The sequence below is a fragment of the Rhea pennata genome, chromosome 2 (genome assembly GCF_028389875.1).
Source record: "Rhea pennata isolate bPtePen1 chromosome 2, bPtePen1.pri, whole genome shotgun sequence".
NCBI lineage: Eukaryota > Metazoa > Chordata > Aves > Rheiformes > Rheidae > Rhea > Rhea pennata.
Window position 1 is genome coordinate 133,967,549 of NC_084664.1, and position 14,602 is coordinate 133,982,150.

The 14,602-nt window shown below is 36.2% G+C and overlaps 1 protein-coding gene and 1 long non-coding RNA gene across 3 annotated transcripts in view; one reads left to right on the top strand and one right to left on the bottom strand.

Annotated features, from left to right (window-relative positions):
* The window catches only part of PRKDC (protein kinase, DNA-activated, catalytic subunit), an 84,350-nt gene that overhangs the window by 40,269 nt on the left and 29,479 nt on the right, over positions 1-14,602 (top strand). The window contains exons 47-62 of the mRNA XM_062570376.1: positions 268-405; positions 586-705; positions 1,644-1,787; positions 2,002-2,153; positions 2,725-2,856; positions 3,299-3,410; positions 4,828-4,952; positions 5,046-5,195; positions 5,701-5,874; positions 7,353-7,451; positions 8,168-8,378; positions 8,965-9,154; positions 9,527-9,742; positions 10,851-10,963; positions 12,707-12,838; positions 13,975-14,154. Of these exons, the coding sequence (XP_062426360.1) occupies positions 268-405; positions 586-705; positions 1,644-1,787; positions 2,002-2,153; positions 2,725-2,856; positions 3,299-3,410; positions 4,828-4,952; positions 5,046-5,195; positions 5,701-5,874; positions 7,353-7,451; positions 8,168-8,378; positions 8,965-9,154; positions 9,527-9,742; positions 10,851-10,963; positions 12,707-12,838; positions 13,975-14,154 (2,388 nt within the window). The remainder of the gene's footprint in view (positions 1-267; positions 406-585; positions 706-1,643; positions 1,788-2,001; positions 2,154-2,724; positions 2,857-3,298; positions 3,411-4,827; positions 4,953-5,045; positions 5,196-5,700; positions 5,875-7,352; positions 7,452-8,167; positions 8,379-8,964; positions 9,155-9,526; positions 9,743-10,850; positions 10,964-12,706; positions 12,839-13,974; positions 14,155-14,602) is intronic.
* LOC134137434 (uncharacterized) overlaps positions 4,666-14,602 on the bottom strand; it is a 43,498-nt gene continuing 33,561 nt past the window's right edge. Inside the window, exons 7-8 of one of the 2 annotated variants that reach the window (XR_009957701.1) lie at positions 12,170-12,379; positions 4,666-5,358 (exon numbers count right to left, since the gene is read on the bottom strand). This is a non-coding gene — a long non-coding RNA (uncharacterized LOC134137434). Of the gene's footprint in view, positions 5,359-11,600; positions 12,380-14,602 lie in introns of those variants that run through there. The other variant, XR_009957700.1, reaches the window with a different exon arrangement.

Consider the following 14,602-nt stretch of genomic DNA (forward strand, 5'->3'; position numbering starts at 1 on the left):
CTCCTTCCAGTAGTTACTGCCTGCTAGGATAGGGTTGGCAAAGTCAGAACAACACGCAATTGATATCTGTTGGCACAGAAAGTAAAAGCTATGCACAACTGGTATATATTTGAGAAATGTCTGAACAACAGATCTGATTCACTGTAGCAAACTGAGCAATCAAATCTGTAAACAGAGACAAAATCAGAATGACACATGGCATTATCATGGTGTAAAAGAAAGTACAGTGTGTGTATTTAGTTAATCACAGTAACATTTTTTTTTCAGGAGCCCACAGAATACATGACTTCAGATGATGAGATGGAACTGGAAATGGATGAACTCAATCAGCATGAATGTATGGCTTCAATGACCACTCTGATCAAACATATGCAGAGAAACCAGATCACACCCAAGGTGGAGGAGGTCAGTATCAAGTATCACCACAAAAGATTGGTAGTGTTCACTAATTGCACCAAGAAAGGGAGTCACATGGAATCCCTCTGTTTTGTAATTTTCAAGGCTACATTATAATGAAACCTGGGTGGTAAGCCTGGTTTGATTCAAGAAGTGAGTTGATTTTTGCTTTTCTCTTTTTGATTTCAGGGAACAGTTCCAGTAGACCTTCCTCTTTGGATGAAATTTCTGCATGGCAAATTAGGAAACCCGTCAGTACCACTAAACATTCGCCTCTTCATAGCAAAGCTTATTGTTAATACTGAGGATGTGAGTGATTTTTGTCATGTTCTTTCAGTTAAAATAATAGGTTGTATAACTTCAACTGTGTAGCTCTTATGTGGTAAAATATTTCATCAGCTGAAACTTCTGGGAGTTCGACTTTAGTACATTGTCTTGGTAAAAGAGAGTATGTTCATAATCCAAGGTTCCAGCTAGTGGCAGCATTTTGAATATAATAGAAATACCTTTTCTCCCAAACTCTACTCCTCCAAGTAGACTGTCCACAATGTATGTCTTCTGTAACTGATTTCTTGCTACTGGGCAAGTGGTTTGGCTGATTGTATATGCTATCTTTGCAGGAGCAAATAGAATGGGTCTTTTAATGGTCACAGATTACTCTTACGGAAACTCTTAGAGCTAAATGTCATTCTGATTGCAGATGTAAGATAGTGTGTGGTGTCTTTGGCTGTGAAGAAGCATTTTCTAACTCTTATTCTTGGGTAAAACATTCTCGTCCAATTTCAGCCTGTGGTTTTGAAGTATAATGTTTCTGTTTTAGATATGTATTTTATATCTAAAATACAGAGGAGCTGCATTTCGGAATAAATTCATGAAGCTTTTAACACCAGTTTAATGATACATTCTCAGTAAAACTCTCTTGAAATGGAAATCTGAAAGGGTAGATAAATGATACACTATTTCATGTCCTGCAGGGACCAATTTGATGCGTGAAAAGCAATGCTGTATTATGTGGGCTTTAGTGAAATAATTCACTTAATGTAAATACTTACTTAAAGAGTTCTAAGCAGAAGTGAGGAATGCAGTTATGGAGACCTTTTTATTTTAAAGTTACTTTAAAGTTTCTGTAGTTATTGGTTTGGACTAGGTTAAGCAAAGTGGTAGAGGTTGAGTTAAAAATTATTGAAAGCAAGTTATTAAATATTAGGATGATTTGTAGTTGACTGCTGATTCTCCATTTTCCATAGGTTTTCCGACCTTATGCAAAGCAGTGGCTTGGTCCATTGCTGCAGCTTGTTGTTTCTGGGAATAATGGAGGTGAAGGAATTCATTACATGGTAGTGGAAATAGTAGTTACTCTTCTCTCCTGGACAAGTGTAGCCACACCCAAAGTAAGGAAATGCGAAATTAATTTTTATTCTAGTGACTATTAGTAAGGAATGAGATTGGTTTAGTGTATGTATAATCATTTTCTACATCAATCAGCTGTTTCTTTAGTTATTAACTTCTAAAATAGTATATTTACTTGTATGCTTTCATAAAACAGAATATGTGAGTTTGTTTTGGAGTCATTATGTTGATTATTTTTACTCTCTTTTATTGTAGGGAAATATTAAAGATGAGATTCTAGCTAACAGATTGCTTGAATTCTTGATGAAGAATGCCTTTCACCAAAAAAGAGCTGTGTTTAGGCACAATCTAGAAATCATAAAGACAGTTATAGAGTGCTGGAAAAACTGTCTCTCCATACCTTACAGGTAGTCATTTAGGCAATTGCCTTCCTTTGTCAATATTTAAAAATATAGTGAACATTATCAAAGGATTTGGGAGATAAAAAGATAAATTCAGCTGCAATATGAAACTTCTTGTCTCTTGAGTAAACCATAAAACTTCAGAACAGAACTCTGCCGAAAGTGGGGAATTTGCAAATTTTATTTTGTATAACAGCAAGAAGGGAGGGAAAGAAAATGTGTAGAGGATGAAGACAAGAATAGCTGAGTAGTAATAATCTCTGCAAAGAGATTATTTTTTATTTGAACTGTTTTTTTTTGTCACTGAATATAACCTGTTATTACATACTTAGTAAGACTTCTGTGATTTGCTGTTTTCATGAATTTGTGGCAGAGAATTTTTGTGGGCTTAAAACCTTTTTAGAATTTTCTTTTACAAAGACTTCTTTATGAGGCTAATTAGTTTACTTCTTTATGAATATGTACTTTTTAGTGTTTTTAGTGGGGTATGTTTATCTGTGTAAAGATGCATAGATTTATGGTTTGTGTATTTTGTGTTTGTCATGTATATTGTCACTTTTATGTGTTTTTGCAACAGCTTAATATTCGAAAAGTTTTCTGGTGGCGATCCCAATACAAAGGATAACTCTGTGGGAATTCAGCTTCTAGGCATTGTTCTTGCTAACGATTTACCTCCTTTTGACCCAAAGTGTGAAATAGATCGTGGCAGGTAAGAAATGCAGCTTTTTGGAGGGTGAATTCTGATGCAAGCTTAAAACCAAAGGAGTGATTCTAATTTGTCAACATGAAATATAGGGATTGGATTGTTCACTTACTTGGTACTGTTGTCTCAGCACCCCTTTGCTAGTCTCTGTCCTAGGTAATGCTTTTCTAGCTGCAAATTGCAGAACCCATTTATTTTAGAAAATATCTGGAAGGATGTAGGCATTTTTACAGTGTGCCCCAGGGTTGCACTTTCATGAGAAGTAACAGAGTCAGGAATTGCCAAAGTAGGGATTTGGGACATTGCAGGTGGAAATCTATATGGTGCTGCATTCTGCTCATTCAAAGGTAGTCACTGTTCCCCTAATAAACTCAAGTGATTTTTTTTTTTCCAATTTAAAGTTGGATGCTGGAGTAGTTGCTTACAGGAGGTCTACTTTTTGTGCTAGGTATTTTCAGGCTTTGACCAGTAACATGGGCTTATTAAAGTATAAAGAAGTTTATGCAGCTGCAGCAGAAGTGTTGGGACTCGCTCTTCGATACATTGCTGAGAGAGAAAATGTAAGTGCACTATACTGCATGTTTGACCATTCCTGTCTTGATTCTTTGTGTATCCTTTATATGACTACTCAGTTCTGTTCTAAAAATGAAAATACTTATAACCCCAAAGTCTTTGTCGAACAGATGAAGTTAAAGAATAAATTATTACCTCAAGAAGATGAGAGTTTGAGACCAGGCTAAATACAGGCCTAGAATATCATACTTCTGGTATTTTAAGATTAGGGAAAAAAAGAACACAGAAAGCTTGGAGGTTTGGAACTACCTTTTGGTTATCTGTATCTGAGGATGCTTAAGAACTTGCAAGTGTAGACTCAAAGCTATTATGTTTAATTTTGAAGCCTTGTTGTGACACATGTGAGTAGTGAATCCAGTTGTTTTCTAGATTGTGGATATGGTGAATGCAAAATTGCTGTTCACCAAATCCTACAGTGGTAGAAGTAAGAGACAGACACTGAAATTCACAGAAATCAGTTTGAGACAAATACTAGGAAGTTTTTACACAGAAGTTAGTGAGTTTCTGGAACTTGTTGTCACAGGAGGTTCTGGAAGTAAGTAGCTTAACCAGGTTCAAACTGAAATTAGGCAAATTCGTGCACACAAAAATCCATGCCTGTGTGATAAAAAGGCTAGGCAATGGAGTACACTCTAGCAACACTAATTTAATAACTGCAGATGTTGGGTGTTTAACAGAAACAAAACATGGAGGCTGGTCAGGCTTATGTGCTCCCCCTAAATATCATCTTCTCCAGCCTCTTCTGGAGGCGGAATACCAGATTACTGGGTAGATGCATTAAGAGTCTGATCTTCTCTTCCCTTTCCACTTCATTGCCTTCTGTTTGTTCTTTCTCAGTTTATGGAGCATATTTCAATGCTTCATAAACTGAATTCCTGCAGTCTTCTCTTTCACAGTTCTTGAGTTCTTCTTTTCATTAAAAGCTGTAATTTTGAATAAGTGAGCAAAGATGGTGCAAATATTTTATCCTATTTTAAAATTGTTTCTTTGACATTAAATGAAAATGGCTATGACTGTTAATTTTTTGCTATGGCTATTTTTTTTCACCTTTTCACTGTTTTTTTTTTGTTGGTTTTTTTTACATTCTTTAATGGGAAATCTGCTATACCAAATAGAAACTGCTCACCATTTATGTGAAGATATTACACAACTTTTATTTCAGAATTAAGGTATTAGTCCCAATCGGATCAATGGAAGCTTACAAATGCTGAAAATCAGGCAATCATGTGTTTCAGCCAGGCATAACTGTATACCTTCCATGAAGTACAGTAGATGTCAAGATGAGGCAGGTTCAATGCCACTAGTAAAATGCACTAGAAACAATGCAAGAGCAGAACTATACATCACTTAAGTTGTTATGAATGTCATGGCTACACCTGTCTTTACTGACTTTCTCATTTTTAGATACTTGAAGATCCAGCTTATGACTGTGTCATAAAACAATTGAAACAGCATCAGAATACCCAACAGGATAAGTTCATTCAGTGCTTGAGTAAAGTTGTTAAGAGTTTTCCTCCTCTTGCTGACAGGTACACCATGACTTACATGTTATGTTTGCAGTAGATCTAGAAGGTTAATAAAAAATAACTTGCTTTTGTTTGTGGGTTTCTGGTCATGTTAAGGTTTATGAATGCAGTGTTCTTTCTGATCCCCAAACTTCATGGAGTGATGAAAACATACTGCCTGGAAGTAATAATGTGCCGGGCAGAGGAAATAACTGATCTCCACTTGCAGTTAAAGAGTAAAGACTTCATCCAGATCATGAATCACAGGTGAGTGGTCATGTGGATACATAGTCTAAACCTCATCTTTCGTGGTAGCCACAAAAACTGTACAGTCCACATGAATTTACAATTCATATTCTCTTTTTTGTTCATGACACTCCTAATTTGAGCACATCGGAATCTGGGAGTTGAGCATAAGATAGTTAGGTCACTGTAAAGAAAATAATAAAATAAAATAAAAATAAACAAAAACCACTAAATAGAAACAAACAAAAAACACTAAATAGCTTCAAGCTGAAATGCTAGCTCCCATACCTTGGGATGTGAAATTCATCTCATATATATATGTATTTATGTAAAAAATATGTATTTTATATATATATATATATATATATATTTAACTTGCAGTCTTGTTTTTAGGTTAGACTCAAAAATATTTACCTAAAACCCTTTAGGCAAAAAGACATATCACTGAAACCTCAACTGATCTTTTGGGTCTATGTGTAGCAATGAAGAGGAATCCAGAGTAGCTGTTCTTTTTTTCTCTTTTAAGGGATGATGAAAGACAAAGGGTTTGTTTGGATATAGTGTACAAGATGCTATGTAAGCTAAAACCACTAGAACTTAAAGAACTTCTTCCTGGAGTAACAGGGTTCATCTCTCACCCTTCCGTAATATGTCGACAGCGCATGTATGACATTCTGATGTGGATTTATGATAACTACAGGTGAGTATTCACTGCAGATGTTGTTTCTCAATGGTTTCTCACAGGCAGAGTAAAAGTGTTTGTAATATTCTCTTCCAAATTTATGTCTTTCATTCTGGGATTTTCCTGTTCTCAGGGGCTGCCTCTGTAGCTCTGGCCTTTGGTTGCAATTGTGTCATTTCTTCTAAGGGACAAGATTTGGATCTGGACTTTAGTCCAGAATTAGGATGTTGCATCACTACAGCATGATGGCATAAGAAGTCTTAGTTCTGATGTTCCTACTTTTTTTCCCTTGGTGACAGAATTTGTAACTGTGGTAAGAACCATACACTAGATAAATTTACCTGGAGGTAAAGGTGTATTAAGGTACTTTGGCATGATATGGATCCCTTCAATCTGATAGTATAAACATATTTTTATTTTTCAAGAGCAGAAGGTTTGAAATACATCGTGTCTAGATCAGTTCTTCTCCATCTGTCTTTAGAGCACATTGCTGCCAATCAGTTGTTAAACAGGAGTATTTTGTAGTTAGGCTACTATGGCCAAAGAATAATACTTAATATAGTAAGGGTATAGGAATGTCTGAAGACAGCTGAGTTGCAGCAAATTACCGCCCCTAGGAGAGACACTGAACTGTAGTTTTCTAAGGACAGATGTCTTCCACCAAATTTTCAGGCCTTCACTGTCATTCCTTCAGTGGAGTTTACTGCCTTCCCAGAAGCTGTTGCACTAGTGTTCTTCAGTTTCAGTTTACAGGTAGACAGCCCAGAATCTTTAAAAAAAACTAATCTAGCTTTTCAGAAGTTTAAGCTAATTCACTGCAGTGTAAAGTGAAATTGTTTAACCTGATCAACATGTCACATTATGTATGGTAACCTCACAGAGAGGAGTAAGGTAGTATCTAGGAAGGGTATTCTCTTAGGAGCTGTGTTCAGTAGTGAAGCAAATGAATTGTCCTTCATTTCCATTTCAAGATGGCCCATAAGATGGCCACTTAAACCTCGGTGATGGTGATTTGAAGTTAACATTGTTTAGAGCAGAGAACAAGCATACATTCAATTTGACAAGGAGGTTACTTTACATCCTGTAACTTATTTGGGTTCTGTTATATGCTTTTGCCCAAGATAGTTATTTGAATGGAAGATTGTTGTGAAGAAGTGCAAGCAATTTTTACTGCAGTGTCACTTGGTAACACTCTACTTCTTGCTCAGTTTTAACCTTACCAACTCAGCACTGCCTCTGCTGGGACTTTATAATGAGTAACTAACAGGTATTACTTAGCTTTCTGATTTTTATTTTTCTAAGTACTGCAGAGATAAGACATTTCTGGCAACGAGGACCTCATGTCATAAAAAAGTGCAATGTTGTCATGCCAAGGTTGAGATTTTTGGGGGAAGGGCATGTTCTGCCTTCACCCCAATCCCATCCTTATCCTCTTCTTTTTACTACGAATTGTTTGAGAAAGAAGTCATTATGAGGCATTTTTCTCCTAACATCAGTGATCCAGAAAGCCAAACAGATGATGATTCCCAGGAAGTACTCAAACTGGTGAAAGAAATCCTACTTCAAGGACTGACTGATGAGAATGCTGAACTGCAGTGAGTAAATAGTGTTGTGATGGTTGTCTGAAATGACAAATTCCCAAATTGTTGTTTCTTTGTTTACAACAGAAGATTGATCCTTAGAGATTTTTAAAATATTTGTAATAATGTAACAGTGAGATAACATTATCTCCTTTTCTTTCAGTAAGGCACATTGTTAATTTATAAAATTATGTTGCAGTATGCCACACAAAATTTAAACTGAAATAGTTCAATATTTAAAATGATGACTAGCTTTTGGACAAACCTTTAAGCCAGGGAGAAGTTACTTCAATCTTGTGGACCTAACTCTGGGTTAATGTTTTAGAGTTCTCAGATAACAACAATGTCCTTGATAGAAGCAGTCCAAAAGACCTAGATTCAGTGTTGGAGAATGTTGGATTTTTTAAAAAGATTTACTCTGAAAAAGTTATTTGTACTGTTATCTTCTCAAGAAGTGCTATCAGTAGACAAACAGACAGCTCTCCTTCTCTAACTTCTGCTGCATCAAAAAATTTAACGTCAGTGAAATGGCATAGTGAGTGGGAGATGAATGTGGAATTTGATGTAATTCAATGTAAGGTTCATGGCATGAAAGGATTAGTTGTCAAGGCGTTGTAATTGTTATTATTATATTTTTTAAAGGGACTTTTTGATAAGTGTCATGCACATCTATAGTATTGCATTTCCTGTTTGCAGATAACCAAGAATAACTTTATTCCTTATCTTTACAGATTAATTGTTAGGAATTTTTGGAGCGATGAGACAAGATTACCTGCAAATATTCTTGATCGCATGCTGACATTGTTAAATACTTTATACTCTACCAAGACAGAAACTCAGTACTTGAGTCTAATCACAAATTTTCTGCTTGAAATGACAAGCAAGAGCCCAGATTATTCCAGAAAAATGTTTGAGCATCCACTTTCTGAATGCAAATTTCAGGTGAATTGTAGTGTTTTATTTTTTGTGCAACCATATGACAATTTCCAATCCCTGATGTAACTACAACTTTAATAAGAATGGCATGGTGGAAATGATTATTTGAAGTGCATCTTCTATTCTGTAGTTAAGACAATCATGTGTTATGTGTAGTATCATAAGTTTGATTTTTTCTTGGGGGGGATAATTTTGCTTTCTTTCCAAAAAAAAAAAAAAAAAAAAGGAAAGAAAGAAAGGAAAGAAAGATTAAATTAAAATAATTATATAAAATAGTTCTGATATGTAGAGTACTGAAATGCTTAAAAGAGAAGGGAGTGGAGAGAGGCATCATAAGCTGAAAAAAACTGAAGAAACAGGAATGTTGGTACAAGAGCTATAAATTAGTATGTCAGCTGACCAGTACAAATTAGTGAGCTTTCTTGCTGAGATATGCAGACCCTTTACATGTTCTTTTATGTTCAAGTTCTGCATCTTTACCTTGGATGATGTTTTAAATTCTCTAATTTCATTTCAGCTATCCTATCTCAAGTCAGGCAGGCAGAAAACCTCGCTTTACATTACTCTTATTAAAATCTTTTTGTGTTCATAGGACTTCATAATTGATTCCAGCTGGCGTTATCGAAGTACTGTGCTCACGCCAATGTTTTTGGACACACAAGCTTCTCAGAATGCCAACAGGAGTTTATCACAGGAAAGATCCCCTTCCACTTCTGGGTCAGTAGGTGGTCGAGTGAGGGCTACCCAACAGCAATATGAATTTACACCGACACAGAATATCAGTAAGTACAGACCAGTAGCCTATGGAATTTTCTTGTTTGCTATAGGAATAATTCTGTTGTCTTCATTCCTGTTGCACATGTATTTTTCACATAAAAGTAATTAGATGTAAATACATCTAATTGCTTTTAAGAGTTATTTTGCGTAAAAAGAGAAAAAAATGTATTGTTGCATTTTTATTGGCCTGATTTGCATTTTACCACCAACCTAATTAGAAAGTAGTTTTTTTCTTACCTAAAGGCTTGAAATCTGTTCAGCTCATAAACAGTGGAATTATGTCTTCTGGGAGGAAAATGACCTGTTTTGTAGGTGGTTTCACCTGGACTATGTACTGATATGTGACAGCATTTTTTTTATTTTTATTTTTTTTACAGGTGGTAGAAGTTCTTTTAATTGGCTAACTGGAAACAGCATTGACACATTGGCAGAATATACAGTTTCTTCATCCTCTGAATCCTTGTCTTCATCCATGCTTTTAGCTGGCAAGCGGAGTGAAAAATTTAAACAAACAGCCTTTAAACCAGTGGGACCAGACTTTGGGAAAAAAAGGTTGAGTTTGCCTGGAGATGAGGTAGACAGCAAAACTAAAGGTCTGTAGTGGAGTGTCAATATAATTGTAGTATTTTGTTAGACTATTTGTGTCACTTATTTGCCTGGATGTCCATTGCCCTTGAGATGTTCCAAGAGATTTTGCTTCCAGGAGTATGTGATGACACTTTTTAAATAAGGATGGCCCTAGGAACTGCAAGATTGTATGTTACCAGATTAAAATACTGACTGGGTAAGAAACCTGCCAGTGAGATATTTGCATTCCTTCCTCTCCTAAGGTGACCAGAGCATGAATGTCAGACAGTTCTGTCCCCTGTGTTAAATTTAACTGCTTATCTCTTTAAAGAAACTGAACAACTTGTTAACATTTTTTCCAAATCATTTTATCTATGCTGACACAGTCTGCAACAGATTGCAATCAGGCAGTAGAATTATCTGCTCTTATCTGATACTGCTCCTTCATTTACTCACTCTATAGTGGAAAACATTAGCACTGTAATGGCTCAGGCTCATTTTGCCAGGAAAATATCAGTTATAGTGGTACATTTTTGTTTTGTCACTTTTTTTTTTTTTTTAACCCGGGAAATGGACTGCAATGAACAGTCCATAAAATGGCCTTTCTCCGTGGCTATCCTGAGCAGGAGTTGATCCAGGGACAGCTCTGTAGTAGTAACTTTAAACATATAACAACCTTTTGGTGGTATTATTTCCCAATCTCACGATATTTAGCTCCTTCTTCTTGTAGGTAGCTATGTGCTTTACAGAATATAGTGCCAATGTCATCCCTTCCATGGGGATCTTAAAATAAATTTGTCACATGGGGCAAATTTATTTATGAATTTTAGAGCCTTTCTCAGTACAATAGTTCACCCCTATACCTCATCTATGTGCTTCAGGTTTTGATATAAGTGCTTGCCTCTTTTCCTAAGAATAACTTACAGTATTATTTTAATTCAACATCACATTGAAAGGCCTTGTGTTGAGTTGTTAAATATGAACCATAGGAGGCTAGTTGGTAAGCTAGCAAATACAAAGATGATGCTCTTTATTGTATTGTGTGCTTGCCTTACATCTGACGTTTGTTCAAGAAAGGAAAAGCTGTGGACCCAGAACTAAAGGTATAAAGACTTTAATCCTTTTAATGCCTAGGTATAGATGAATGGGCAGAAATTCAAAGACTGCGGAGGCGTTTCTTGAAGGACCAGGAGAAACTCAGGCTGATTTATGCTAGAAAAGGTGTGGCTGAACAGAAACGAGAAAAGGTTTGTCAATCAAAGCAAGTTTAAAGCCTTAAGTACTGATGCCATCTACAATGTTGTACTTTGTCTCTAGAAATAACTTTGTGAGGAAAAGGTATGTGTAAGATACTAGTTACTAATATAAGAGCTTTAAAAGGTGCTCTTAGAATTTGGAAATCATGCTGCTTATGTGCACAAGCAAGAAAAGACGTGGATAATAACACTTCCGGTGTTAGTGGGTATGACTACATGTAATGAAAACCACCATAGTGATGGGAGATGTTCACAACAGAAGCTTTTTACAGCTGTCATCCTAGAAGTGACAAGCCGTGAAGCTAGAATACTCTGCAGGTATGAATGTTGGAGAACATTATCTATTATCTAAAGGTAAACTTAAAACTACGAGGCAGCAGCTAATAGAGTAACCCGAACTGTTACATACTCTTCACCTGAAGGAAAGTCATTTTAATCATTTGCTGAGTGTTTATTAGGACTGAAGTGTAGTTTTATATGGATTTTTTTGGTTGTGTTAAGTATTTAAAATTAGTTTAAATGAGTTTTAAACTCTGTTGTAGTTTTTCAAAGGTTTATGTTACTAAAAATAACATGCATTGTTGTCCAAAACCGATAGCAGTTAGACAAGAGCAAAGAAACCCAGGACTGAGAGGTACCAGTTTGTCACTTTTATAATTTTGTTGCAGATGCAGGCATCTATATAAACAGAATTTAAATCCAAAAGAACCACAAGAACATCTATTTTTCCTACTTCTATTTACTTGCAAACTAAAGTTATCCTTTTCCCTCAACCCCACAAGAAAGAGACCCGTTAACAGACATCAGCCTTTTCTGTATGACAGTCCAAAAATTAAAAAAAAAAAAACCCACACACTGTGATATTCCATAGTAAAAAAACAGAGATGGTTGGTCATGAGTGCTGCCGGGACCCCTTAGACTTCTGAGTGGCAAGAAATTTGTTGCATGTAAACAATGTTTGTTAATATTATGACTAATGGAGAGATAGGAAAAAGTAGATCCTTGTCACAGAAATATTTGGAAATACCAAAAGCTTTAGCAAAACCCTAGTGTTTCCCAAGATATTGCTCCTCGATTTTTTTTTTTTTTTGAATATCATCCATTTGAAGTTGTGTAGAAAAAAAAAGGCTCAAATATCAGATTTAAGCTTTTAAGGCCAAGGGCAATGGACACAAGCTGAAACACAGGAATTTTCACCTGAGTATAAGGAGGAACTTCTTCACTGTGAGAGTGACAGAGCACTGGAACAGGTTGCCCAGAGAGGTTGTGGAGTCTCCTCCTCTGGAGACATTTAAAGCCCACCTGGACGCAATCCTGTCTAACATCCTGTAGGTGACCTTGCTTGAGCAGGGGGATTGAACTAGATGATCTCCAGAGGTCCCTTCAAACCTCAACCATTCTGTGATTCTGTGAAGGAAGAAAAAAAATCTTTAAGCTCCCTTCTGTTTCCCTCTTCCATTATATCAATGTATGCATTCACCCAGAGTCTCCTGGTTTTAGTGGTACTGGCAATAGTGAAAAAAAATCCCAGCTTGTAAACTTACTGCTGATTTCCTTATAGCTTATCAGTGCTATGAAAAAAAAAAGGCAGAGGAAGCATTGGGTTTTGCTGAGATGTGACAGTAGCTCTTGTTCAGTTAATGCATTTCTTTAAACCTCAGCAGTAGACAGAGCAGCTATTTAACACCAGTTTACAGGATTTTTTTTTTTTTTGACATAAGCAATGTATTTCAGGAGATGAAATCTGAGCTAAAGATGAAGCATGATGCCCAGGTTATTTTGTACAGACGTTACCGAGTAGGAGACCTTCCTGACATCCAGATTGAATACAGCAGTCTGATCGCCCCTCTGCAGGGCCTTGCTCAGGTTTGTGTGTTTTTCAAAGGTCATTTGTGAAGTTATATGTTCTTATAAATAAAATGGTGTGAAGTTGAGCAGCTGCTTTCAGAATTGATCATGAGATTCTTTTAAAGAGTCTGATGGCTCCTAGGCTGGTGCAGTGATGAGAGAAGATGCCTTGTTGCTGGCTTCACCTGATCAATTGAGTTTAATGCTGAGGACTTAAGACTTATTACCCATTGCTTCTGGGTTTTCCTGCTCAAGAAACAAAGATGGTCTTTACAGACATTATCACATAGGACATCTCACTTTATAGGAACAGAACAGCCATTTTTATTCTTTTATAGGATTATAGTAGAGTTTTAAAAGTACAGGTGAAGTCACTGTGACTAAGACTGGGCTCAGACTAGTCAGTGAAGCTGATCCAGTATTTCTTTTCCAATGTGGATACAGTAGAAACTGTGGGCTGGAACTATCAGATTTTACAGTGTTTGGGAGGTCACAGTGTTCCTGATTTCTTTAATTTGTTTTGATGATCTCTTATCTCTGTTTAAAGGGCGGAAGTAGCATAATTATCAGTGTTCTGAATAGCATTAGATCAAACTCCTGTTCGACCATAGGCTGGGATGAATAGGATTATGGTATATTTGCAAATGTGTTTGTGAATTGAAGAAATGCCTTTAAATCTCAAGTGGCACCATCTGTCTGTATGTGTCTCTCTGTGTTAGCTCCCTTAGTGTTAGGTCTGAGTTTCCCCACACATTGATGTCTTCCATGTTTTCTTGGAATCCTCTTCACTGGCAGTAATGTCCTTAAGATGATACTGGGTATCTGGTCCCCACAGTGAGGATTGTGAATACATGAAAATTACAGATTCCATCCTCTTCCCCCAATATTCTGACCTGAAATCAGTAACATTGTCTTGGTATTGCTTTATGTAGAATAATTAAGATAGGATTTGAATTTATAGTACAGTAACTCTGAAAGAAGTCCCTACATGGATATGATTTATGCCTGAGCAATTGTTTATTCCACTCCTAAGAGTATCCACGTATCTCTCAATTTTATGCATTATAGTGTCACAGCAGTATTTAGTAGCTTTTTTTAATTTTTTTTATTTTATTGCTTTTTTATTGATTGATTTTTGCCTCTGCTTTTTGCAGAAAGATCCAACATTTGCCAAGCAGCTTTTCAGCAGTTTATTTACTGGAATTTTGTATGAAGTAGACAAATTTAAAACTTCTTCTGAGAAAAAAATAATCACCCAGAAGCTGTTGAAGGACTTCAATCATTTCCTGAGTATGAGCCTGTCTTATTTCCCACCATTCATTGCATGCATCCAGGTAAATTTTCTATGTGACAGAAAAGTAGTTGAACATAATGTCTTAGTCTGAATGTGTGATAAATCCAGTGGTGGTGAAGTTTAAATATCATTACTGAGATTTAGGCAGAAATAGAAGGAGAATTGTTAACAAAGTGGGTATTTCAAGTGACTCTTTGAAGTGAACTAAGCAATTCTTGCCTCTGATGTCTCAAAGTTTCTGCAATTTCTAATCTGTAAAGTTTGAGTTGCCTTTTAATGTTTTTAATTGCATCAGTAACAAGAAGAGACTTGATTTTAAATGAAAGCCGAGAGAACAATTGAAATGGTTATGTGGGTGTTGCAGTGCTTATCTTTCCTGTTTCTGGGAAGTGCTGCAAAGAGGAATACTTTGATGTCTTGAGGATATCAGTAGCTGTCAGACTGTTTGTTTTTAGCATGTCTTGCTTATTTTTTTGGCAACCTTTTCA